The 27,229-nt window shown below is 52.0% G+C and overlaps 3 protein-coding genes across 7 annotated transcripts in view; 1 reads left to right on the forward strand and 2 right to left on the reverse strand.

The window, feature by feature from the left end:
- Positions 1–587, forward strand: part of APLP2 (amyloid beta precursor like protein 2) — a 42,715-nt gene extending 42,128 nt beyond the window's left edge. For all 5 annotated transcript variants that reach the window (XM_057432937.1, XM_057432945.1, XM_057432955.1 and 2 more), the window contains one exon: positions 227–587. In XM_057432937.1, the coding sequence (XP_057288920.1) occupies positions 227–328 (102 nt within the window). In that variant the 3' untranslated portion in view covers positions 329–587. The remainder of the gene's footprint in view (positions 1–226) is intronic.
- Positions 588–7,069: 6,482 nt separating this feature from the next.
- LOC130611840 (transmembrane protein 45B-like) lies at positions 7,070–11,886 on the reverse strand. Its single transcript, XM_057433030.1, has 6 exons — positions 11,836–11,886; positions 9,474–9,678; positions 9,118–9,330; positions 8,390–8,574; positions 7,397–7,542; positions 7,070–7,220 (listed from the first exon to the last, which is right to left on the reverse strand). Exons 2-6 carry the CDS (start codon positions 9,658–9,660, stop codon positions 7,091–7,093), a joined length of 861 nt encoding a protein of 286 aa, XP_057289013.1. The 5' UTR covers positions 9,661–9,678; positions 11,836–11,886; the 3' UTR covers positions 7,070–7,090.
- Positions 11,887–16,327: 4,441 nt separating this feature from the next.
- LOC130611833 (transmembrane protein 45B-like) lies at positions 16,328–25,661 on the reverse strand. The gene is given in 7 exon segments (XM_057433020.1): positions 16,328–16,594; positions 17,491–17,636; positions 18,419–18,603; positions 19,528–19,740; positions 20,076–20,277; positions 25,453–25,542; positions 25,545–25,661. Coding segments are annotated over 7 exon segments (1,071 nt in total). The 3' UTR covers positions 16,328–16,476.
- Positions 25,662–27,229: the final 1,568 nt, after the last annotated feature.

Here is a 27,229-nt window from a genome sequence, read left to right on the forward strand (position 1 = left end):
GGAAATGATTTGTGCAGGACATCTCCAGATAGGCAAGAGCAGGCAGGAGGCGTTAGTGCCCGAACGGGGGACTCTGTTAAGCTGATTGGGTTTTGTGGCTTAACCTTTTACTCCTGTTTGCTGCTCGTTGTAGTCTTTATCCGCCGTGTGCCCATCAGCTCTTGGTACTGTGAAATAAGGCCTTCAGGGTCCTCCTTTGAGCAGTAACCCTCTGTTCTTCCCAAAGGTTGACCCGATGCTTACCCCAGAAGAGCGGCATCTGAGCAAGATGCAGAACCACGGCTACGAGAACCCCACTTACAAATACCTGGAGCAGATGCAGATATAAAAGAGATGAAGATACAGCAGCCCTGGCTGGGGAAGGCTCAGGGCGGAGGGCCAAAGTGGTCCAGCGTTTTGGATCAACTACTGACCAACAGTTGCTTCGAGAGGACTTCATCTTACATTCAGAACTCCTGGATCATTAAGACTATAATTACTACTGTAGAGTTGCAATTTCCATTCTTTTAAATGGGTGAAGAAATGATAATATAACAATATGATATATAAATCTCCTTAAATGGGAAAAAAAATGGATCTATTGCAGATATTTGACTGAGATGTAGTTTTCTTTTTGGTTTGTTTTTTTTTTTTTTTTTTTAAATAATCTGGGCAATCCCAGTTCTGTTGTTCTGATGTCTGATACAAGCTCTATATATATAGAAAATGGGAAACGTGGGGTTTTATTTCGGATAGACCACCTGCCTATTGAAGGTCCTTTGTCCCAGCCCGTCTTGTCAAAAGGAGACAGTCGTGGCTCTTGAGTCGTTTTGGCTTTTATATATAAAAAGCAGCCTTTGGGTTTTTCCCTTTGGAGTTTTGATTCGCAAGCTAATTTCCCTGGGAGGTGCAAAGAGATTAACGTAGGGATAGGAACTGTGACACAGACGGAAGGAATTGGGAATGGAAACTAACAAAAAACCCTGATAACAAGGAAAAAAAAAAGAGAAAAAGAGGAAAAAAGAGTAAAAAAAATAAAGGAGAACACGAACACACACACACACACACACACACCCCCCATCCTCATATGCCAGTGGTGTGCACCCTGCTGCTTAGCAGCCTGGGCTCTAGGAATCAAAGACTCCCTGGAGGCAAGGAGTTAAAAGGCTTCTAGCATCTCTGTTTATAGTTCGTCTAGTGGAATGTTAGGACATGGTTTGTGCATCCTGGGGTCTGCACATTCCCCCCCGCCAGAGTCAGTTGGAAGTTCCTGGGTATTGAATTGAAATCCTCTGCTCAGAACCAGTTTCCTTCAGGCCTCACCTGGCATTAACAGCCCCCTCTCGCTACTACTTTCTAATTCCCCCCCCCCCCAGCTCTCCTGCCTCACCAACGTGGTAAGTAGCTGAGAGGCTCAGGCTGCATCTCTCTTTGGCCTTTGCATCTCTCTGGGTGACGTTGGGCCACGGGCACGGTGCTGGGTGGCTTTGCCCAGAGGTGACAGATCCCTGCCAGATGCAGCCCCTCTGGGAGCTGATGGATGTGGAATGCACTGGAACTGGGGAGGGAAAAGGGACAAGGTGCCTGCTTGAAGGGCAACGAGATGCATAGGCCCCTGAGAGGAAGAACAAAAGGGGTGTCGTTCCACTCACCATCATGTCTTTGTAATGCTTGTATAGTTGGTGTTAATGCTCACGGCTTTTTTAAATCTGGAGGTTCTGGTAACCTGTGGTGTATTTTTTCTATTTTTCCTGTGATTTTTTTTTTTTTTTTTTTTTTTTCTTTTTTCCCCTCCCCCCCCTCCGTGTCTCTTCCCACTATGCACAGATTTACCTGCAAACTCCTTGGTGTGGTCTGTGGGGAATGTACAAAGTTTAAACACATCAATAAACACTTTAACTTCCAGAGCGTTTCTTCTCGTTCTTCCCGGGCTCGCCTCATTTCCTTCCCATCCCTTGCCCAACCTCTGCAGATCTTTGTCCACATTGCTCCAGTGAGAAGGAGCGTGATGACATGGAGAGCATTGAGCTGTGCCCAGAGGTGTTTGTGGTGATCTCAGATCCTTCATGGGGAGGAGGAGATGCGACCGAACCAACACCGGGACTCCTGATGAGCGCCGTGTCCTCGCTCTGCAGGTCAGTGAGAGCTGATGGTTGTCCTCTGTTTGTCCAGGGTACCCGGAGTGGTTCTGGGGTGCAGCAGCTCCCTGGGTGAAGGGAACCACTAGCAAGGCCTTGGGCCAAGTGGAGCCAAAGCACTCTGCAGTACCAAGCTGTTCCTGCTGCGCTTCCCAGCGAGGTGTGGGAGCAGATCCAGGTTTGACTTCCAGGACACCCCAAGCTCGCAGCCTGTGAAGCTGTCAGTGCTCCTGTGTGCCATTCCGCTTCTGGTTTCTTCCTTTGCATGCAAATTCCTTCTCTCTGGTGTCCATGGAACGGCCAGAGAGTCGTTGCCATTGAATTGGTGGTGTAGGAAGCCAAGAGGGGGAGAAGAGGTAGGGGGAACGTGAAGGTTTAGCCATTTGGAATAGGAAGCAAACAGTCGTGTGTCCTGTTTCTCCTTAAATCCCGTCCTTGGTGTCACTGGAACTTCCATGTCCTGGTTAAATTATGCAGACACCACAGGAAGGAGCAGATGCTGTCCTAGAAACTGCCGTCTGTTGCCTTGTCACAGCCGCTTGGGAAGGAGTTCTGATTCTAAACAGGAAATTGAAAGCAAAGGATGCCAGAGCGTTAATCTTCCATCCAGAGCTGCTGCTGGGACCTGCACCCTCAGGTAGGACAACCTGGAAGAGAAACCAAGGACAGAGGCTGGGGATTGAATTCCAGACTTGAATGTGGGAATTGGATTTTTCCTTCGCTAAATCCCATTTGTCCTACACAATGACTACATCAGGCTGGAAGCGGAGTCTGTCGGGTCCGTGCTTTGGCACAGGTTGCCAGGCACTCAGGATGGATTCTTTATGATGCATTTTGACTGCAGCTTTGGACAAGGGATGTTTAAAAGCAGTCGCTTGAAGATGGTGCCAGATGTTACTGGGCTCTGCTGTGCAAATGAAGGGCCAGGGCTCGGAGCAACCTGCTCTAGTGGAAGGTGGACAGGATGAGCTTTAAGGTCCCTTCTAACTCAAACCAGGCCAGCCAGCACCCACCAGCACCCCAGGGGTAAGGGCTTGGTGCCTCTAGGATGTGCCTTTGAACACAGAGCAAAGAGAGGTGGTCTTCAAAGCGATCTAGCTGAGCAGAGGTGTTCCATGGTGGGGCTTTTAGGCTGGGAAGGGGGAGTTGTTTTCCATGTTTACCAGGGCTGCTGCAGCAGTGACTGGCACAAGAACAGAGCAGAGCGGATGCTCTCGGGGCTGGCACGGTCATCAAACACAAGGTGAAGTATAATCCTTGCCTCCAGCCTGGTGGGTTGGCTTTGGAGGAGATAATCCTGCCACTGGGGCAGGCTGAGGTTGGGAGGGACTCCCGGAGGGCATCTCGCCTCCCAGGTCCCATCAGGTCATTGTGTGGTTGGAGATAACACTGCCTTTTTGTGCAGTGAGTCCTCTTAACAATCCATGGGTTTTGGGGCACAAAAACCCAATGTTTTAGTCTATGAGGTCAATAAAGTCTAAAGGTGAATTCCTACTTTATCCTCACAGGAAACCTGCATCCTTTTTAACTTCACTGGGCAAATGGACACATTTGTTATGTGCAGCTTTTACTTGGGATGCAGAATTTATGCTGCTAAAGTGTGCTGTGGGTGGAGGGAAGGGTCCTGCTGTCACCTTTTTTCTCTTTAGAAGACAAGTACCTCTTCTTTTGTGCTACCCTGTGATGTGAGTGTTCAGCAGGCCCAAAGGCACCCATCCTCGCAGAGCATCTTTGGGGAAGGGCTCATTGCTATGTGAGTGGAGAGCTCAACTGCAAGCAAAGCACTGGTCCAGCTCTTCTCTATTGGGATGCATTGATGGTTAGGTTATTTTCTGGGCTGAAGTGTGTATTAACCACTTACTGGTGACACACAGCACCAGAGCTGAGTGTGGTTAGTCCAGGTACTTGGGATCAAGAGCCAGACTGGGACTAATGCCCCCACAGTGATAGCTGGACCAAGCCCCTTAATCTAATAACCAGTTTTGTACAGATGATGTGTCTTTTGTGCCTTCCTCTGCTCATAATTGTGGGGATTCTTTTTGCTTACTGCTGTCCCTTTGTTTCGAAGGGCAAGCATCAAGAGCACCCCAGAGGATGGTACCACACTGCAGCCTTCATTTGTCAGGATGATGCATCAAGAGCTACCCAGCCACTGATGAGAAAAGTCCTTGTACTTTACATTCAGGCCTATTTGCACTTGATATTGCTTGCTTTTGAGATGGTTCCAAGTGTTCTTTCTCCATATATATAATGTCAGTAAGGGAGGTGGGACTGGGTTTGAGCGCATCCAGCAATGCAACACTTGGTGTGTTTGAAATAGCTTCACGAAGCCACAGAGAAGCTTCAGCACTGAAATGGGGATTGCCTTTGTGTTCCCCAACAAAGGGCTTAGGCTCTAGGGCAAGAGTTGGTGTTACTGGTAAAGAAAGCTCAGGGCCCTGCTTGCAAGGTAATGGGGGGGTGGGCTTTGGTTTTTGGGACTGCACTATAGGTTCTGCCTTGACATTTATTATGGTAGAAAATAACTCATGCATTTTGGGGTTAGGGGGCTGTTTATGGGGGAGGGGTCTGTGGGGTTTTATTTTTTCCTTATTTCTTTGATTTTGCCTTTATTTTTATTAAATGTTACTTTATTATTAAAGGGTGTTTTGTTTGATCAGCCTCGGAGCCAGAGCTGACTGCTTGCAGGGAGGTGCATGGCTTCAGCTGCATCCATCCATCATCCGTTACCTCGCTTGTACCCATTAAAGACACGGTGCAATTAGGATCAGTCATGGCTTAGCGTGAAGCTTCTCCTCTTGTACCTGTTGAATCACAGCAACAAGAGAAAGCACGGAGCACTTAGACTGTGACATAACACAGAGAATACATGCTTTCTGTTAAACATGGGTTGCTCCCTGCTAGCACACCAGTCACTTTGTACATCCATTGCTGTACAAGAGACTGTAGTCCCCAGCACAAGATGAATGGAGCCATAGAAGAGCTCACAAAAGCCTCCAATGATCATTAATCCATCAGTTAATGAAGTAAAGTGCTGCAGCTGAGGCTCCAGGAGCCAAGCTCTACCCTCCAGCTCTTTGTGCCACTTCAATCTCCATAACAAGGTCCCCTGTAGTTAAACCCACCCAGGCCCACACCATAGCCCACCACAGAGACACAGGGATGGCAATGCAGTGGGAGCAAGCTGCTCTAGTGTAAGGTGTCCCTGGCCATGGCAGGGGGCTGGAACTGGGTGAGCTTCAAGGTCCCTTCCAACCCAAACCAGGCTGGGAGTCTGTGATGCTCAGCTCTATGCTCCCACCTTATTTCACCCATGTGTGTCCATACCAGTGTGACAGCAACACTTCTAGGTGGACAGAGCAGGCTTTCCTTGTCAATAACATTCACACATACTTATTCCATCAGTTCCATTGCCCTGCAGCTCCAATGGGAAAAAGCACTTTGGGTTAAAGGCTTGTTACAGAAGTTACCCATTCCACACACAACCTGGCTAGGAACTGCTCTACAAATGCAATTACAGCCACGACAATCTCATTGCTTCTCTCTACCCTGTTGACCCAGCAACTGTTTGTCATCTCTCACATATGGGGCACCTCCATCCCCCAGTGTGGGGAGAGGTAATTCTGCACACCGTGCTCAAGGAAACCCTTGTGCCTTCCCTTTGGGCACCAGCTTGCTAAAACACACACCTGGATGAGCCCTGAATATTTGCTCTTGTATTTCTTCAAGCAAAGAAGGAACATCCCCACTAGAGACCTGTGTTTTAAGTAGCAAAAACCTCACCGAGAGGGTGATAAGCCAGGGTTATCACCCATGCACTAAGCATCCTGTTAATGGCAGATACTCTAGAACGAGTAACCCTGCCTCTAGTCCCATGAGGATTATTAATAACCAGAGCACATCACCTCCATGGAGCACATCTGGAGCAGTGCAGGAGATCCACATCAGCAGATCCTGGAGAAACCATCCCTCCTGAATGCCACCCTGCTTCACAGCCCCTAGTTAACAGCCCTTTGCCTGTGGGTACCAAAGGTGAGAGCCCAAGAAGTTGCACCCACCGTGGTTCCTTTGCTCCTCAAGGTCCTTTTCTGGACAGCAGCACCAAGCACTGGTGACCTTCCTCTAATCCTGCTTAATGAAGTCTTTTAAAGGTGGTTTTGACCTCGACAGCAGGAAGCATCTCCCCCTGCTCTTCTGCTACCAACCAAATAGGGACCTGAGAGGAGCAACCCCCACGTACCCGCAGGCACCAAGTGCAAGGCAGAGACCCAGAATTGAAAGGTTTTGTTTGGAGGCGACTGAAGAGGTTGCTGCTCTCAGATACCATTAAGGTTCCTTCCAACCCAAACCATGCCATGAGAGAGGCTACATGGCAGTGCCAACAGAAGCCTCCATCCTTTCCATCCCCTGGCCACCCACCCCTTTCTCCAAGCAGATTTGGCCGCAGTAAATCCCATCCCTCTGACATAGCATCCACCCCCCCACATCACTGCAAAGCCAAACATCACCTTAACCATGCCCTTCATATTCAAGAGACCCATTGAGGTGGTTCTTTAAAGCACTTTATTGGCAACCACGTATACCCTGTGCACGGTAACCTCTGTACAAAACCCCTTCCATTAACACCAGAGCGAGCGACAGCCACCAGGAGCATTGGATGCTGGTTTGGCTGGAAGAAGTAAGGATCACGTTAAACCAAACCAGCCAAATTGGCTGCATTGCTTGGACTCCACCAGCAAACCAGTCCTGCAGTTCACAACACACGACACAAAGTATTCCCTCCTGGATGAGCATGGTTTGCTCTTGCAACCACCAAAGGGATGCGCAAGGGAAGGCTTCCCATCTCCTGCCACACTCCGCCTTTAGGGTCCTGCCTCCCACTTGTGATGCTCTGCCATCGAGTGCCGCTAATCCAAAACCTCATCTGAGAGCTCTAAACCAGTGTTGAAGAGGGTTCCATGCCCAACACAGCCTCATTTGTCATCCGAGGGGCTCTCGGGCAGCAGGGCACCGCCGGAGCTCTTGTTGCCTTTGCGGATGCACATGCCGCAGTCCAGCTCCACGTCGATGTCCCCAAATCTCAGCTGGCAGGACTCATTACAGCTGCAGGGGGGACAGAGACACTGGTCAGTGAGCCCGTCCTTTCCATGGACACCCAATTGTCTTACCCACGGCACACTGGATTTCCATAGCAATAATGGGTCTAGGTGATGCTCTTGGCCATCCCAGTCCATGCAGAGCACCGGGACCCCTCAGCACTCCCCTTTACCCCCACGTACCAGCGGGATGCAGCAGCGTTTGCTGCCAAGACTGCAAGAGCCCCTGCGTAGTGCCAGCAGAAGCACATGGTGAGGACCGTGAAGTTGGTGTGGTCGGTCAGATCCCAGCCTGCTCCTCCCCATGGAGGGGACAGCACAAACCCAATCTGGTCACAGACAGAAGAGGTGTTGAGCATCAGCACACATCAGGCTGTTAAGCGCATCCCTCATCACTTTCCCCCTCTGTTTTAGCCAAGTGGCTGTCTGTGGGCTAGATGCACAATAAACCAAGGGACATCTTGGCCACTGTCCTCAGCATCCCCCAAGCATCCTTGTCTCCCCACAGGAATGTGTTTCAGGAGGACAGAGATGCTCTGCAGGTAGCTTTAGGACCCACAGTGCAGCCCCAGAGAAGGATGGCAACCCAAAGGCTACATTGCCAGGCTGTGCATTCCTCCCTAGACCCAAAGCTGGGTGGTTATGTGGGAGATCCCCAATTATTTCCAGTCACTTGGAGCAAAGAGAGGAATAAATTGGACATAATAACAGGAACAAAACCTCATGATTGAGGTTTTCCACCCTTGTGGGGTCTAATTTCCATTTAGCATGCAGGTTTGTCCATAGAATCATGGAATGGTTTAGGCTGAAAGGGACCTTAAAGCTCCTCCAGCTCCAACCCCTGCCACAGGCAGGGACCCCTTCCACTAGAGCAGCTTGCTCCAAGCCCCTGTGTCCAACCTGGCCTTGAACACTGCCAGGGATGGGACACAGCACCTCAGCACCATCATGGTAAAGAACTTCTTCCTTGTATTCAACCTGAACTTCCCCTGTTCCAGTTTAAACCCATCACCCCTTGTCCTGTCCCTACATGCGTTCCACGTGCACGTCTCCATGATGACAGCTTTGGTGTTAAACCTCGTTTCATCCTCTTATTTACTAAGATATCCCGACCAGCCTTCAAGTTTAACCCCAACAGGCAATGACCAGGTATGAAGCTCGGCGGACAGCACTGACCTGCCAAAACCAAGAGCCCTGGAGAAGGAAGGAGCTGGTCCTGAAGATCTCCAGGATGATGTGGTCTCGGATGAACACCTCTAGGAGGGCACAGAGGGCTCCAGCAAAGGTAGCCGTGGCCAGCAGGGAATAGAGGTGATGGTCCAGCGCTGCATCGCTGTAGTCACAGAAGCAGAAGAGCAAACCTGCCAAGAGAAGAAACCTCCATGAGGAATCGATGCTCTGGGCTTTGGTGTTAAACTGAACCCTGACAACTGAGGCTGTGCTCCAGGCCTTGCTATGACCTGCCTGGTGGGAAGAGCACAACATGGGCGTGACAGCACGTCACCTTCACTCTGCAAGGACCACGCAGCCCTTAGCACAGGGTCTGCTCTGCCCTCGGAGCACCCTATGGTGGGCTATAGGGCCATCAGGAGCAGCACAACGATAGGGGCCTTTGCATCAGGCTCTGTTCCCTCTGTGCATCCAACCGAGGTGGGAGGCCAACCCCTATTTACCCCAAAGAGTGCCTTGCCAGAGCTTGTCAGGAGATGCTCACATCCACAGGTCCTTGTGCATCCCCCTCAAATACGAACCCAGCCCTAGATGGATCCATACATGGAGAGGGGGACACTGGGACACGCAACCAGTGCTTTTTGCCTTCAGAACAGGGCTTTGGAGCTGTTGCCCACTGGTGGCCCTTTCTCCTACCCCCATCCTGCCCCCTCTCCCATGCACCACGCTCTGACCTTCGACGAGCAGAGCCACGGACAGCGAGAGCCGGTCCAAGCCGAGCGGCAGCTTGAGCCGGGAGTGGGAGACGATGTCCACGATGCCGGAGAGGAGGAAGAAGAGGTAGATGGTGGTGTAGTGCCAGCGCGTGAGGTCGGTCCAGCCCCGCGCCTCGGGGCTGTACAGCTGCAGATGGGGCCCAGTGGGAACAAACTGCTCCACCAGCATCCCTGCGCGGAGAGGGGAGGAAGGAAACCTTCCTTCATAGGAATGGCTGCAAGCCCTCCCATGCCAACCCACCCCAAACATCCCCAGCCTCATGGGAGAAGGGATGCAGCGGCAGGAGATATTGGGGTGCATCACCACATCTTACCTGCTAGAGCAAAGAGAGCTTTGACCGCCCCTTCGAAGGCTTCCACGCGCTGGGTCCCGTGGCTCGGCTGGCTCCCGGCGTTGCCTTTCCTCCTGAGGTACCTCAGTGGGTACCGCACCGACCACCAGAGACCAAAAAGGAGGAAGAAGGTGCCCCGGAGGGCACTGCCGAGGAAACTCGTTGGCATCGGGCTTGCTTGCTGGACCTGCAAGGACAGACGGTGCCTGGGGCTGAGCCAAAGCATCCCCACGGAGCCGCATCCTGAGGGAGATCAGCTGCGAATGGGGAACACCAGAGGTGCTAGCACTGTATTTGGCCTCTCTCAAAGCTTCCTGCTCCTTTCCTACAGCTCAGATGTGCACAGGAGGAGGCGTTCCTCACCCTGAAGCTATCGCACCGCCTTGCCCTTGCATCACCAATCGCATCCGCGCCGTGTTTATAAATACCAAAGGGAATTGCAGAGGCTGGATGAACAACTCCAGCACGTTCTCCAGGTCCTCCCACACTAGAAAGTAATTAGGCACTGCAAAACGAGGGTAGGATGTGGTGTGGCAATGCTGCAGGTGAGGGAGGGCTCTGCAGAGCTGGCCCAGCTCAGGTGGGAGCGCGCATGGGCGATGCACGGTGTTCGGATGCGGAAGGTAGCATCGCCCATTCCATCTCCACAGGGAACATGGGGAAGGCCCAGACCTGTTCACACCACGTCAAGGTTTCCCTTCGGGAGGGAAGTTACTGAGCAGCCTTCCAGGGGGATGAGAAACGCCCCATCCCAGGAGCTTGTTCAGGCACTGGGGATGGTTCCTGCTCTGTTTTGGATGCCTGCGCTAGGATTAGCTCATACTCCAGCCTGATTATAGCCCAGATCCTGAGTCCAGGGCACAAATCTTCCCTGCACAGACATCTCCATGCTGAAGTGACTGAGGACAAATGCCATTACAGCACATTTAAGCAGCACACAATTGCACCATCTATATCCAAATTCTACCATTGTCCTCCAGGGACTGAGGACAATGAAGCTGCAGTCAGGAGCACGCCTTGACAGAGATAGACATCAGGAGCTGTCATTTGGCATGCTTAACTGGAGGAGAGGAGGAGAACAGAGACATCCCAGCGCTCAGACATTGGAATAACACAACCAAGCTCCAGAGGCTGCTCCCAGCTTGAATGGGATCGCTCACCCCACATCCTCCAGGCATCCCCCCTTTGGCTTTAGGTACCAGCAGACCCAAACCACTCCGTTCCAGAGCTCTCCTTGGGATCTCCTACCCCAGCATCCCGCTCCCCTCCCCGATAACCTCACTCTTCACAGTGCCAAGGACCCTTTTACTTTGCAACCTCTTGGCAATGCTTTTGGTCCCTGTCAGGAGTCCCCTTTGCTTCCCACCACCCAGACCCAGTGCTCGAGCAGCCACCGCACACCCTGATGCATCTCTGGCTTGGCAGAGCTGTCCCAAACCAAGCAGAAACCCACTCAGAAGAGCCTGAAAAGGGCCTTTTTTGACCACCACTCTTTTGGAACCGGGTTCATTTCCAAGCAGCAGTGCCCTCTCTCAGCTCACACATTGGAGGTGCAGAACAGCATCCCCAGACACCCAAACCTGGTACCCCTTCACCCGCTGGCTTCTCCATCCCCTCCCTTTGAGTCCATGCTCACACAGAAGCTGATTAAAGCCCCAAGAGAGCTCCTGGGTGTTTATGCTTCCTGTGAGCTGCTCTGTCTGTCCCAGGACCTGAAATATGGCTGCAGTCAGAAGTTATTACCTGGGCTCCCAGCCTGTGATGCTTTTAGTTAACAGCCATACTGGAGCTGCCTGCTCTCCTCACTGTGCCTCCTGCTGAGCACTCACAGCATTCCCAGCCTCGGGAATAACAGCATTCCTGCCTGATTTCCAGGCTTTCTGTGTCCATCACCATCTACGGCCTCCTATGGGGCCTTGCTCCAGCTGATGCAGGCGGATCAATGCTGCTGGGGTGATGCCTTCCCATGTGGATGTATGAGCATCCCCATGGGTGCAAGCACAGGGCAACCAGCCTATAAGCAGAGGGCAAGTTCATTGCCTGGCCATAGATGCTTGGAGGGGCTTCTCTTTGTGCATCCTCCTCCACTTTGCTACCCAGGCACATCTCTCTTGTGCCAACAGCACCCACCCAAGAGGCACGAGCTCCCTCTCCTCCAAAACCTGATAATCCCCCCCAAAACAGGGCTAAAGACACAGCTTGCTGTCAGATCTCCGCCAGCACCACGCTGAACCTTTGCCTTGCAGAAGGTGGACTCTCCCACGCATCCCTTCTTCCCAAGCTCAAGCAGCCACATCCATCCCATCGCAGAGCCTTTCACCTCTCTACGTGTAGGAGACTTTACCTGTGGCTCCTGCCCGTCCTCCTCCCGCTCCAGATGTGCCAGCGAGGAGCTGTTATTACTCACAGGAGGCAGATAAAGGGGAAGCCACCCCGGGGGAGGTGGCCCTCACACAGGATGTTTGGAGCTGAGCATCCTGCGGGGCAGTTCAAAGCACGCTGAGTCAACCCGCCTTGCCCAACCCGGAACACCTCGTGTCTGCCATTAACAACCAAATTCCAGCCTCCTGGAATTCGCCACAAGAATCAGGGCGAGCAGCCAGTTCCCATCCCCATGGAAACCAGGTTTGGTTCTTATGCTGAGAGGTTTTAGGGGGGCAAGGCTGTGGCATCGCCTGGCATGGAACGGCTCTAACCTGGGGTGCCAGGTACACAATAACCCTGTTAGGGGGGTCCGGGGTTATAATAAGCACCTGGAAGCAGGAGATTTGGGGCCAGGAGCTCATAAATCAGAGCCCTTGTGAGCTCCATCTCACAGCAGCCAAGGGGAGGGGAGCATTGGCCCAGGTTTAGCACCTCGATGGCTGTGTAGATGAGCAACGCAAGTGCCTCGAGGGAAATAGACAGCACAGACCCCTCCAGCATCCCCACTTCCCTCTGAAACACCAGGTTAATGGTGCAGAAACAGTCAGCACTGCCCAGATCTCCAGCTATGGAATGGTTTGTGTTGGAAGGGACTTTCAAGCTCGGGGACACCTTCCACTAGACCAGGTTGCTCCAAGCCCCGTCCAACCTGCCCTTGGTCACTGTAAAACGTGGGCGCTAACCATCACGCAGAGCATCCCCAGCCCAGTGTTTCTATGCACAGCTCCTCGTGCAACCCACAATAACCCCAAGGAAGGCTGCAGGACCAGCCACGAGCCCCACACGTGAGGCAGGAAAGGCCCAGGGGTGGAGAACAATGCAGGGCTGCTCGCCAGCACAGCCATAAAAGCCACCAAGCTGTAGCCAGGAGCTGCTTTATGCCCTTTATCTCCACAATCAGCAGTAGGAGGCAGGAAGGAAAACAAGGAGCTGTGCTGTGCACACATCACTGCTCACCTCCAATCCTGCTCAGGGAGCAAGGCACGGTGCACAGGGCTCAGCACACACACACACACACACACAGGGTGCCTGTGCCATGGGGGAACCCAGAGCAGCATTGGGTTCACTTCATGAGCTTGCTACCACGTTAAACCTAAGCGGAGAGAGAAATTCACCCCTCAAAGGAGCAATTCCTTACAGACCTACCCTATAACACACGACAGAAACGCACCTTTCTTGATGGCAAAAGGGCAGCAGCATCAAGGAGCTCTTTGCAGCTCAGTTTTCCCTTCCCCAACCACCCAACTCAACAAAGCCTCAGCACGAAGGCATTTCCCAAGCAGGATGAGCGAGATCCTTGCAGGAAGTGGGGCAATGGAAGCTGGGAATGCAGCAGGTGCAGGGAGAGGGGAGGAAACGATGCTCAGCTGAAAGGGATCTGCTCAAAGGCTGATGATGCCATTTTCCATGGAGTTTAAAGGGCCAGGAAAGAGGAAAGCGTATAGAGGAAGGTGTCTATGGAAAAGGTAGCTTATGTTAAAGCCCCTGCAGTCAGACAGGGAAAGAAGTCATAGCTGGATGAAGTGGTGTGAGGAAAAGGGGTTTCTAGCCTGTTAAACCATCCCCATGATGGAAACAAGCATAAAACTATGACACCTGGATGGGAACACCATGGGGTACCCAGAGAAAGGATGACAATGTTCCCTCCGAATCACAGAGCAGGTCACTCACACACCACTGCAGGTGCCAATGGATGCAGCTCCATCACAGCTCCTTAGGGATGTGGAGTATCCCTAAGGATATGAGAGGTATCCATGGCAGGGGGTTGGAACTGGATGATCTTCAGGTCCTTTCCAACCCAAACCATTCTATATACGAGCCTGATGTCCTCTTCCTCCCAGGGAGACACGGAGGGATGCACATCTGCATCTGACTTGCTCTTGCCCCTCTAATGATCTCATTCCAGCCCCTCTAATGATCTCAAGCTAAACCCCAAAGCGCATTTCATTACTGCCCTCCTCTTTTCCCTTCTCCTCAGCTGGGAGCGCAGCATCCTCTCCCTGCAGGTTCCCCATCCAGCTAATGGGGAAGATGTGATAATGTTTGCCTGCCTCCCCGGGGGTGGGGGGAGGCACGGTGTAATTACAGGCTCGCCAGCAGCCCCGGCGCTGCAGATGGATGGGTGTTTGGGAAGTGCAGAGTGTTATTATTGTTATGACGAATGCGAGCGCTGCCTTTCATAAACAGGCACCAGAGGAGGTGAAGCAGGCGGTTAACAGCACAGGCAGGGCTTGTTCTGCTGCCTACACCATCGTTTCAGCTTACATAAAGGTGGCCAGGAAGGGTGGCAGCAGCAGATCCTATCTCTGCCAGGGAAATGAGGCCTTTTAAAACCAGCTTTGGATCTGGCTATGAATATACCCCCTATTCAACCCAATGGGTCCAGTACAAAGGCTGACTGGTAACTCAGCTGATGGTCCAGGACGACTGGGTGATGCTAAGGCTGTGTTAAAAGCACTACTCCCTTTAGTACCGTCCTGGCTCAAAGCAATGCTCCCTTTAGCATCTATACCATAACATATATAATCAGTGCGACAGCAGCTGGTGGGGGCACCTCGCTATATAACAAAGCATCTCTGGACCACTCACCATGCACCCAGCAACCTTCATGAGGCCTTTTGAAACCAGAGCTGCCTTTGACTACACATATACCCCATTCCCCTCCGGTGGGTCCAGTGCAAAGACACTAGGTAATAACTCAGTTTATATGGTGAAAATCAGGATGCAGGACAACCGGCCCCAAAAGCTGAGCTCTTTACAAACATGGTTTTCTCCTAGCTAAGAGGAACATGCTTATTCCTGCTCCAGAAGTGATCATCACCTGTATTCTCCCACTTAACCACAGGCTGCATCCCTGCTCCTTGGCTGACCTTCATACCTTGGGAAAGAATGTGCCCCAGAGCTGGAAAACAAATCAGGAAGCGCTATGCTGATGGTGCTGGGGTGTTTGCAGGAGCAGGGATGCATGAGGCTATTCCAGACACAGGGAAAAAGCTTCTTGTGGCCCCGCAGCGACAAGAGACAAAGAAAACCTCGGGGTGAAAGGGGGCAGCAGCTCCATTAGGAGCAGCCAAAAGAGCAGGGGAGGGTTGGATAAACCTTCTCCCACCTTCACAAGCAGGGAATAGCAAGGTCAGCCTTCCTCTGTGCTCCCTGCGGTGGGAATAACCTCTGCTTTCAGCGAGGGTGGCTGCATGGGGACTGACTGCAGCCTCAGCCAGCCTGGAGCACGCTGAAGGAGCCTTGCCTGGTGCTGCCCTCATGTGGCTATTGGATGGGAATAGGGATGCCGGGAGTGTTTTCCCAAGGGGAAAATAACGCGGGGATCCAGGCCTGCCAAAGGAAACCATCTCAGTGGGGACAACAGAGGGAAGCTGGGGTCCAAGGAGAGCCGGTTAGGCTTCATAGCACTGTGAATAAGCAATAAAACCCAGGTTAGAGCCCCCTTATTCTGCAAGAGGCTTTGCACAAGGATGCTCAAAGAGGAGCTTTGCTTTCCCTGCGTGTGAGCAAAAGCTGCCTTCCTCTTACAGTCATGAGCAAGCACAAGCCCAGCTGCCATCCATCCCTCCTCTGGGAGACATCAGGGAGGAGGCTTCTGCACAGAGCATCCTTCTGGCCCCAGGGTCTGAGACGTGGACAGATGCAGCTCACCTTGGGCTGGTGGTTATCATATCCATCCATCCATCCATCCATCCATCCATATATATATATCTATATGCATCTTTTCCTCCTACTGAGGACATTTCCAGTCCCTTCCCTTGCAAGGAATTAGCTGGCAAAGGAAGGCTCAAAGCAAAATGTGTGCCTGTTTCCTCTCACATTGTGTTATTCCCAATGGAAAACCAGGATGGTTTGTGAATGCCTGCTGCTTAGCCGCCTGTCTTACAGTCCTTCAGGCTCTGCAGGTCTGAGAGATGGGCTTGCCGAAGCTGTTATCACGCACTCTATAATTCATCAGTCTTAAATGTAAGGATGTCAGCTCAGGGGGGATTTTTATTTCCCATTTATTCACTCTTTCAGCCTGTAAGTGGACAGGGAAACTACAAACAGTTCAGTGTTCAATAGCTCAGTGCTTCCGTAATGAAACCTGCTTTGTGCACAACCGAGCCGCAGTGGTGGTGCAAACCTGACATCAGCTCACACTCAACGCTCTTCCTCTTCCTCCTTGGGGTGATGCCTTGCTCCAGAGGTACGTGGTCTCAGCCTGGGGGTGTCCCTGACTCCAAGGACAGCAGGTCAGAGCCTCCAGGCCCTTGGAAAAGTCGGGTGAAAGGGTGCCCTCCATCACCACAGGAGCACACATGGGAACCCATGGGGTGAAGCGATCTCGTCATGTCCAATTCCCATGCCTAATTGTGTGGCTAAAACCCAGTGCTGGCTTAGAAAGGGCCAATATTGGGGTATGGATGGAGGGCAGCTCCCCGCTGCGTGCTTCCCAGCAGCAGAACGGTGCCACCTCCCCTTGCTCTCCCAAAGCAGGAATCTCCCATTGGCGTTGGGGTTTTGTCTTCTAGGAAGCAGATTCCTCACGTCTCTGGAGCAGGCGATTGCTCCCTCTTCACTCTTCATCGGATGCACTCAAGAAGGTGGCTTGGGAGCTGGGGTCACACTTCTGCTGCCGGACCCCGAGGCTGATGTAGGGCTCCCCGCTGCCTGCCCTGCGCCTCTGGATGCAGCTGGAACACACGAGCAGTAAATCACTGTTAGCAGAACCCCCAGCCGCTGCCACTCACCGGAATGCTCAAGGGAGCCCAATGCACTTGTACCGAATACAGAAGAGAAGAAACTATGATAGAGCTCCCAAGATGCTGTTTGGGTGGGAATTGAGGGGATTTTATTCTGTTTAATGTCTATTTGCTTGCCTAGACTACCCCATCTGTCAGCCATGGAATCATGGAGTGCTTTGGGTTGGAAGGGACCTTAAAGCTCATCCAGTTCCATGGCCACGGGCAGGGACACCTTCCACTAGGGCAGCTTGCTCCAAGCCCCATCCAACCTGGCCTTGAACACTGCCAGGGATGGGGCAGCCATAACTAAGTTGGGCAAGACCTTGGGGATCGAGTCCAACCATGTCTCAGCAAGCCATGCAGCATCCCTTAGAGGTCCATTGGCCATAGGAGCACCCCTGAAAGTGGGATAATGCCCCCTTCCCATCCGTTGGAAAAGCCATGCTGGGGGCTGGTGCTATTTTAGCCATCAAACAGTGCTGTTGTAGCTCGGTGACTGTCACCAGCTTTCAAACCCTTGCAAAGGACAGGACAAAGTGTCAGGGAGTCCTGGTAACGCTTTGATTGCTCTGTTGAATCAGAGTTTGACTTCCAGCATAGCAAAAACACAGTGTGATTTCCAGGCCCAGCTTTCGGGGTCCCTGTCATTTGACTTCCCATTTAATGCCTGTGCCTCTTGCTGGCACTGGTTCGCATTCTGTACGCTCAACACATCACATGCACCCTTGGGACTCTGCCCTGGAACTTGCTGTAGTGAGGAGCTGCTTATTCAGTTCTTTGTCCTCCAGGATGGGCTGGAGTACATCCACATCCCACTCCAGCCCAAATCCCTGCCCCAGCCATACCAGTAAGTGAGGGTGTAGTTTATAGCCAGGATGGCCACGGCGGCTGCCCAGTGCCAGAAGAAGCACATGGTGAGGAACATGATGTTGCTGTGTTCATTCTCATCCCACATTGGGCCTCCCCATGGCCGGAACAGCACGACACCGATCTGGGTGGAACAAGCAACGCATTACCTTGTGGCGGGGGAAGGAAACCAGTGTATGTGCTCTGTGTCCATCTCTGTCATCACCATGACCCATGTGGTGACTGTGGAAGTGGACAGTGGAAGTCCAACCTTGCAGTGAGAGACCACACAAAGCAAGTCTGCGCCTGTGGTCTCTCTTATTCTGTGCAATACCCACACCACTATTGTCCCACTGCATTGCAGACTCCTTTAAAACCTCCCACTTTAGCACTTTACAAGCTCAGCCCAGTCTTTAACCTCTGAATAAAGCCTGGTTTGAGTTAGGGCATCTGAGAAAGAGGAGGGAGCTCACATTTCTCTTTGGCACCTTAGTGTTGGGAGTGCTTCTCTCCCCCTGATCTCTTTGCCTCTCCACCTCCTATCAGAGCAAGCAGTTGCCTGTATTTCATTGCTCGGTGGGGTTTGCATCTTTCCAGCAAACCAGAGGGAGTGCTGCAGGGTGCATTAGGCACATTAAGCAATTAGGACTTGGTTGTTAGATCCTGTTTGCTCCCTGGGAGCGCTCGCATGGGCTCTTCCCCACCCTGAGAAGCCATAAGCCAAGACAAACAGCAACTTCAGCAGCAGCAGCCAGCAGGGATGACCAGTGATAAGCACATTTGCATTGGGGGTTATGATCTATTTATGAAGCGAGCCTGGCATAACCCATCCTTCAGAGACATGCGATTGATGTGTGATGTGCGGCTTCTGCTCCTCTTTGCCTGCTGCTCTCCTACCTCGCTGCCCTGCTCCATCAGAGAACCCACCTGCCAGAACCACGTGCCCTGGACGATGGTGGCACCGGCTCTGAACATCTCCAGGACGATGTTGTCACGCAGGAAGACCTCCAACATGGTGCTGCAGGCCCCTGCGAAGATGGCGATGAGGAGCAGGGAGTGGATGTGCTGGTCCAGCATAGGGCGGTGAAGGACGTGGTAATAAAAGAGACACCCTGCAAAATACCAGGTTAGAGTTAGTGACTCCAACCATGACCACAGAGCCCTAACAGGGAGAATCACCTGCCTGGCTGGCAAACTGAGGCAGGCCACCATGAAAACAAGGCACTCCACATAGCACCATCCCTTCGGGTCTCCTGGCACCCCACCATCCCAGAGGGATGCGATGCCCAACCTTGGGGCAGGAGGATCTGAGCAACATGTGGAGAACAGAGGTGGTTTTCTTCACCTCTTCAGATCACCCTTTCCTCATGGTCAGGGTCCTGCTGTGTCCTGCTTTTCTACTGCTGAAACCTCACCATGTTCTTGAGAGCTGTAGACACAGATTTCCTTTTCTCATGTACCAAATGGTGCCTGTTGAGCTGCTTGGAAAACCACTGGGATGAGGGAAGGGAAAATAACAGGAGCAGCGCCTTCCTTAATGGGTTTTCTACATAAGCAAGACCTTCATTTCCCAGTGCCTTTTGCCTGCGTGCTCCAAGAGGGGCCTGAAATCCTGACTCGTGACTTGCAAGACAGCCTGAAGACAAAATGAGATCCATGATGGAATAAGTCACTTGAGTTTGCCACGTGCAATGCAAGCAGATGAGGATGACAATGCCAGCAGTGCAATTAATGGCTCTCGAGGGAGAAGAGAGGCACGCAAACAGCTCTGTAGATGGAAGATAAAGGCAGCATCCTCCAGCTATTTATCATGGTGAGGAAACTCAGCCTGCTGCTTTGTGCCGCTGCCACCCCAGAAACCCCAAACAGAGCAAAGCCAGGACCTCTTGATGCCTGTATTTCACATCTTGCTCTCATAATACATCACCTACAGTACGTCCTATCTTCAGGGCAATATCTCATCCTGGCAAATTCTGGTCCCTTTCTGACTCACCCTTCAGCATCCCTCCCCAAATGAAGCGTCTCCTTGTACCAACCTTCAACAAACACCGCCACAGACAGCATGAGGCGATCCAGACCCCGTGGCACCACTGGGGAGAGGTAGGTGAAGACGTCCACCACCCCAGAGAGGCCATAGAAGAGGTACATGGTGGTGTGCTGCCAGTTCATCAGCTTCACCCAGTCACGGTTCTCCCCGCTGTAGAGGTACAGGTGAGGACCATCCGGGACGAACTGCTCTGCCAGCATCCCTGCATGGACACATGAGAGCCCACGGTCCTCATGCCTCATTTGCAGTGATGGTTGACCTGACTCATTGCTGTTGGGGTGGCTCTGAAGCAAGAAGGGGTGGTTTTGCATGAAGGAGAAAGGACTGGATGTCAAAATCAGGGCTGGCTTTATTAGTGGTAGCTCAGTTTGAAGAGGGACACGAGACTTGGCCTTTTCACATCAATCCCTACTAGAGATCAAGATGAACATCCAAGGCTCGTCCTTCCACATGTACTTTCTATGAGTAAGGGCTCCAGTTCAGGCATCACTCCTGGCTGGGAAGTTACCAGCATAACCACTGAAATATAACCCTTACCTATGAGAGCAAAGATGATTTTGAGTCCCCCTTCGATGGCGTCCACACGCTGGAAGCAATAAATCCTGTGGGATTTCTTAGTCACTTTCTGGCTGAGATACTGCAGCGGGTATTTCACTGACCACCAGAGCCCAAAGAGCAGGAAGAAACTGCCTGGAAGCGCGTGGCCCTTGAAGTTTGCCATCCTGACAACCTCCTCTGTCTGCAAGGCAAAGGAAAAGCCATGTCATGATACAGCTTACACCAGTTCTTTGACATAGCAATGGGAAGAATGGGGGTTCCCTTCCAGGGTGGGCTTTTTAGCACCTCCTCCCATCCCTTCTTCTCTCCATGGAGCATCACTGAGCTGGGATTTGCCCCATGCAGAGCCCAAGCTAGGCAGTAGAGCCAGGGACCCGTTTCCTAGGGGAATTAGTGCAATCCTAACCCAGCCAGCTCCCGTTTGCCATTTGTTGCTTTGCTTCATTAGGAAGAGAAACTATTAACTATTAACTCTGTCCTGTGGGCTCCAGTGTACCTCTGGGGCCCTGCCTTGGTGCCCTCACAGGTCAGTTGTGTCAGGCTGGTCAATTAGGATGTTTTAATTGATAGCAAAGGCTCTGTTGCCAGTGCCTAGGACTTCCCTCTCCATTTAGCAATGCCACAGCTTCTCTTTGCCAGTGCCTCTCCACCACTTATTCTGCTGCTGCCTCCCTCCTTCATAAAGGACAACTGGCTTGTGCTGCCGGCCTTTGAGAGGCTTTGATTTGAGGTCAGGTTGTCCCAGGGACACCTTTGAAGCCCCGGAGCTCTCCTGTGTGCAGATACCATCTCCCATAGGAAGCTGTCCCTGGGCCTGCAAATGTGCTGGGTTAGACCAGACTTGCTAAAGCCCCTGGAGCCAACCTGCCCGAATCGAACTGGTTTAACCAAGCCACCTCATCCAACAGCTCACGGTGAGCAAACATTGCCTCCCCATGCAAACACCACCCCGGTGCATGCAGCGACACGCAGACAGGGCTGATGTCCTTGCGGCTCACACGGGGCCGGTCCCAGGACACCTATGAGCTGTCACGGTGGGGTTCATGCCAATGCATTTAGGAGGGGATTTAATGCAGGAGTGAAAAAGCTGTGCATGGAAATGCTGTTTTCTTTCTAGCAGCTTTGCAGGCATGATTTAAAGGGAGAGATTTATTGACACTGGGTAATTAAACACAGAATCAAAGCAAGACTCCGGTCACCAGCACTGCCAGCACAGTCCAGTGCATTAACACAATAGGTTGTTTAGGACTTGGAAAGAAACAAGCGGGGAATCAAAGCATCCACCTGTATCCCTGTGGTGAAGGGAGCAGCATAAGTGAGCCAGGGAGATGGCTGGGACATTTCTGGGTGAGCAGAGAATCCCATCACATACACACTGGTATAACATCAGGACGGAGACTGAAAGCACAACTAAACCCATCCCAGAGTACGAAAGGAACACTGCAGCCATATCAAGCCATATTAATGCCATAATTCCAACACTACCACAACAACACTTAGTAATATATGTAGCTCCATGATCTAGCTCCAGCAGTTTTATTTGTAAGCTATATTGGATGGGACCTGGTAGTTTCCCACGTGAGATTGATGCAGTCAGAATAGGATGATCTAAAGGATAAAGTCCTTTCCAACCCCAGCCGTTCTATGGTACACTGATCAATCAAAGCAGAGAAACTTTATGGTCACTTACATGGAGAAGGAATACCCTGGCTGATGTGAGATGAGGTGAGCCCGGTGCAACAGCAGGGCCTGGTTTGGGGTTGCTGCCTTCTGTCCTGCCCGATGGCTCAGCAGCAGGAAGCAGGGAGGCTTATCTGGGACGCGTGACCAGCAAAACTATTCCTCCTGCTTCTCTTCCTCCTCTGGAAACATGCAAGAGGTGAGCACAGGGGGAAAACCCAAGCAAAACTGTTCTGTTTTCAACGAGTGCCCTGGAGCAAACAGCTCTTGTTTGGAGGAGGCTCCTTAAGGGGAGACCTTAGAGCAGCTCCGGTGCCTAAAGGGGAAACCCGGAGAGGAGCTTTGGACAAGGGATGCAGAGACAGGCCAAGGGGAATGGCTTTAACCTGCCAGAGGGGAGACTGAGATGAGCTCTTAGGCAGAAGCTCTTCCCTGGGAGGGTGCTGAGGCGCTGGCACAGGGTGCCCAGAGAAGCTGTGGCTGCCCCATCCCTGGCAGTGTTCAAGGCCAGGTTGGACACAGGGGCTTGGATCACCTGGCTCTAGTGGAAGGGGTCCTTGCTGCATGGAGCTGAATGAGCTTTAAGGCCCCTTCCAATCCAATCCCTCCTGCTCCAAATGCAACGAGACTTTGGCTGCCATCAGTCACACTGGGGAAAGGAAAAAGCTGGAGGTTCAGCTGATGCTGTGGCTTGGGAGCAGCAGCCACCATTGCAGAGCATCCCTGCGCAGCCTGACTTTTCCCTTCCCTCCTCATCCAACCTGTGTTTAATAACATGCCCACGTCCCTGCTGGCTTGTAATTAGTGCACTTTGCCCCCTGGTTATTACAATGCTGTGCACTGCACTTGCTTAATGATTTACTCTTTCATCTGCTCTTATCACCTCCCAGAGGAGCTGGTTTCTTCTTGGTTTATAGCTCACGCACCCAACCACCCAGGGAAGTGTTTGGAGCAGTGGGGAGGATGGAGAGGAGCCCAGTTAGGCTTTCACCTCCTTTTCCCCTACTGTGGCAGCCACGTATAATCTGTTTCCACCTAAACCCTGGACCCTTTATGTTTTTCAAAGGTCACACTGGCTTTAATAAGGGCTTTTTGGAAAGGTTTTATTAGAGCAGCGATAACGTCGGGGCATCACTTCTATTCTCCCCAGCCTGGAAATCACAGTTTAAAGTTCACCATTGGAAACAGCTCCTGCTGTTAACCTTCAACCCTTCAACCCCTGCAGATGAGGCAGCTTGGACTCATCAGAGCTGGTTTGCTCACAGTGGGACCTGCTGCTCCCTGGCTCTGGGGTGACAAAGGTGCTCCCCAGGGAAGTGCTGACTCAGTGGAGAAGGGAAGTGCCTTGGCTTGCAATAAAGACAAAGGCTGAGCTGGGGAATGCTGCCGAGGCGTGGAGCTGGAAATAAGGAAGCGATTTCCAACCTTGTAGATGTGGTTTGGGTCTGCTCATAACCCCACAGCCTCAATACTCTACCTGGGGGGCTGAATGGAGAAGATAACATAGAGGGGAGATAACCACATCTCTGTGGGCAGAACGATGGCAGGGGAGACACCCAGGAGGTGTCAGGAGAGGCATTGCCTCCTGTTTCCGCTGCTGCACTCCATTACCAGCACTGTCTTCCTTGTCTGCAGAGGCACTCGTAATCATAGCAGCACTTCCATTATCTCCCTTGGGAGCTGGATCCCTAATGCAGTAATGTCAGGCTAAAACCCCTCTCTGAACCATTTCATCCCATTATCATCGGTTTTCCTTCTATCACTGCCCCCATCTGCACCGGGGAGCGCTCACGGTGACACTGAGCAATCATGGTCCTCATTGCTAACGCTCATGAGCCCAACCACGTCTGCAAAAGCAGGAAAGCAGCTTTTCTGCCTCTAAAGGGTCAGCAGGGGCTTTAGACCTGGGTTTAAAACTATCAATCATCACCATTGGAGCCCGTTAGGCTCAATTGCTGGGAAATAGCTGAAGGACCATCATGTCCCGACACCTGAGATAGACCGAGCTAACCCAAAACCAAAGGCCATGGGATGAAATCAACCTGCAAGTTCAACCTGGGACTAAAGCCTCACATTTGGGATGTTGGACCTGAGGTCTATTCAACAGACGCAATGGACCCACCGGAAAAGAGACTGAAAAGCTGGTGATGGAAAGGTTATATTGCTCTCTGCCTGCTACCGCTCTTCTCTTTTATCCCTCTGTTTTATAAGTCCCTGCTTTATAAGTCTCCATCCTTACCCCTGTGCTGAGCCTCCCCATCAGGGAAGCAGCAAAAAGCAGCTCTGAGTTACAGCCCAGCAGGGAAAGCTGAGAAATAAAACAAACTGCCCAAAGCCATCTCGATTACAGGAGCTCGGAGCGGGCACTTGGTCACCCTTTGGCTTCTCTTTATGACCTGCATTTGTTTAGTTGTGGCTTTAAGGCAATGAGGTCTGCCTGAAACTGATCTGGTTTGGGAAATGAGCCATTTTTCTTTGCCTCTGTGTGGTGCCTGAGAGATTAAAGGGCTTTCTAGAGGTGCTGGGTGCCATGGGACGCAGCAAGCCGCGATGTGCGGCGATGGAATAGCCCTGACTCCTCCAACCCCTATAGCCTCACAAGTCCCGACATGAAGCAGTGACTCAAAACTGGCATTGCCACCACCAGCAACGCAGCAAAAATGGGTATTGTTTGAGGTCTCAGCCTAAGACTGTATTTGCAATACAACGCGCTCCTCCCAACCGCCTTCGCCATCCCTCAAGGAAAACTGCCCATGACAAGGGACCAAAGTACCCGTTTCCATTGCACCGTACCCCAGATAGATCCAGTTGTTCACCTTCAACACATCAGGCTAAGCCTGTGGAGTGCTGCAGCTACCACTGCCTTTAATAGGTCGCTGTGGCTGCCAGACATAAACCTCTGCATGCGTTGCGTGCCTCGGTGCGTGCGTCGTGTGCCGCACAAGTGAGATGTTCTTACTTGTTGCAACAACAACTAGGAGGTAGGAAGGAGGAAAAAGCCTTTCCCTACAGCACCCTGGGACTCTTCATTCTGGGGCATTAAAAGAGACCTTTCTGGGCAGCTCTGCAGGGAGGGAGCTGCTGGTTGGGTGCCCGCAGCAGTGATTTGAGTTTAGCTTTCAGGCACAGCTTTTGCATGTGATTTGGTTGCGAGTGCCAAGGGCTGGGAGGGTTTGGAGGCCACTGCTTGGCCCCCTCCTGACCCACGCTCCCCTCGGCCTGCCTTTAAGCCCCACGGTGTTTGTTTTTCCACTTCCTCCTTGGCAGTGCTGCTGCACGCTCATGGGGCTGCTCCGTCCCGTCCCATCACCGCAGGGGACAGCACCAAATCCCCCTGTGCCCCATCCTATGGGGACCCCAGGGCACTGGGACGCCCCATTGTGGTGGGTCCAGGAGAACAGAGCGCACTCCCCCATGACGCCCACAGTTCGCTTTCCCATGGGGATGGGTGCAGGCTCACCCACCCCAACCCCTCTCCTCCTTCTCTATGGGGACAGGATGCCAGCTTTTGGGATTCCCCATCCTTACCCATCCAAAGGGCAGGCGAGGGGGGTCCCCTCCTTTCCCAGCTATAGGGGGTGATTGCCATGGCTTGAGGTGACTTTCTTCCCCCTTCCCCAGCCCTTCCCAACATGAAACCCCCTCCCCACAGCGGTCCTGGCCAATGGAGCCTTACCTGCTCCGGTGATCCCACTGCAGCACCTGCGCCCAGGTAGGCTGTGCTCCTCCCCTGCCTGCAAGACCTGCCTCCTCCCTGCCCGCCCTGGGTGCTGGCAGCCTCACAAACCCCACACGGATGGGAAGGGTCACCCCGGACACATCAGTAACCCCCACCCCTGGGCACACCAGGTGCTTTGATTTGCAGTTTTCTGCCCCAAAACTCATCCCTGACTTGAAGAACTGGCTTCCCCACACCCCAAATCATTATTTTCTCCCATTTCATTGCAATGATTCAATCCCTTTCTATCGACTGCCCCATCACCCACCTCCTGCAGGCTGTATCGGGCATCCTCCCCACCCCAGGTCCCCATATCCCTCAGCACATCCCCAGCCATGAAACACTGCAAAACAGATTCATTTCCCCAAAGCACTTCTTTTTCTGTGCCCCCTAGGTCACGATGGATGCGATGGATGCTCCTCGGGGGATCCCCTGCTCATCCCCCATATTCCAACCAGGAATTCTAGGACCAGGCCTCTTATAAAATGTAGTTTATTCCTAAGAAGACTTCCCACTTTCATCCCCAGCCCTGCGAGTGCTTTATGATGTTAAATAATTAACCCCTAATTGTCCCCTTGGGCCAGAGGTAAGGGTTATTATCTCTCTTTGTAAGGCAGAGCCCTCTGTGCAATAGCCCTGGGTTTAACTCACTTTCACAGAGCAGCTACTTACACCCCTTAGAACAAATACACCTGCAGCAGGGAATGGTAGCGAGGAAGCTGCATTTAGATGTTCCACGTGTATCCACCCTGGTTTATAAATGACCCCATGGGCAGAAGCCCTGTTTGGCAATCTTTCCTTGCTATTAGTGTTTTGATGTATTAAAAGCAAAGCTTTGTCCTGTTTAAACAGGTGGCTTCTTGTAAAAACAGTTATCCATTAATATATGTATTCTGAGAGGTGGAAAGGAAGAAGCATCCCAACGGCATCCTCTCGCCGCTGATGCTATCGGTGGTGGGGTTGGATGCCCAAACCAGGCGTGTTTATTCAGGTGGGGTGATTCAAGCATTCCAGAGGCAAAAGCCAAGCTGCAGGCATTCCATTTCTCTAGTTAGGCAGTTCCTCCATTCAGTTGGCTGCCGTTTTAACCCGTGTCCCATAAGCCCTGGAATGCGTTGGGATAAAGGTGCTTACATCAGAGGCTTTACCCACGAAACACACTAGAGCTGAAGCTGAGGTTGAGAGATAAATGGAAGGAAAACAAGTGGTGAGATGAAGGGAAACGAGGATTTATTTAACGGGGGAGTTGCTGCCTCTCTGTGCAAGCCCATGGAAAAACACAAACGCCAAAGAAACACCAAAACCACCATCCCAAAATCTCAGCCGTTACTTGCGGGACCTGGTACACAAACCCCACAGCTCCTCTCGCCTGCAAAGGTTGAGGTTTGGGCTAAAAGCTGCTCTTTTTTGGCTAAACCTGACCTTGAAACGGGAGTTTGCTGCCGCCGAGTGCTCTGCTCGTGGCGTACCAGGAAATGTGCACCATCAAATATTTGCAGAACCAAACCACAGGGTGTGTGTGTGGGGGGGCAAGGATCTTACTATAAGGAAGCAAACCAGCTCTCCACATCTATTCATTGTAGTAAAGCCCATCCTAAGCTGAGGGTTAACAGAATCCAGCCTCAGCAAAATGTCTCGCTTCCCATGCTCCAGAGGGACCATGTCCCTTATTGGGAATAACACACCAGTAACCAAAGCAGTCTCTAATTTATAGCTACATCTTCACCTTAAGCCC

This window comes from Pezoporus wallicus, unplaced genomic scaffold (genome assembly GCF_028554395.1).
Source record: "Pezoporus wallicus isolate ANWC-B61680 ecotype Strahan unplaced genomic scaffold, APGP_CSIRO_Pwel_v1 contig_11829, whole genome shotgun sequence".
Lineage (NCBI taxonomy): Eukaryota > Metazoa > Chordata > Aves > Psittaciformes > Psittacidae > Pezoporus > Pezoporus wallicus.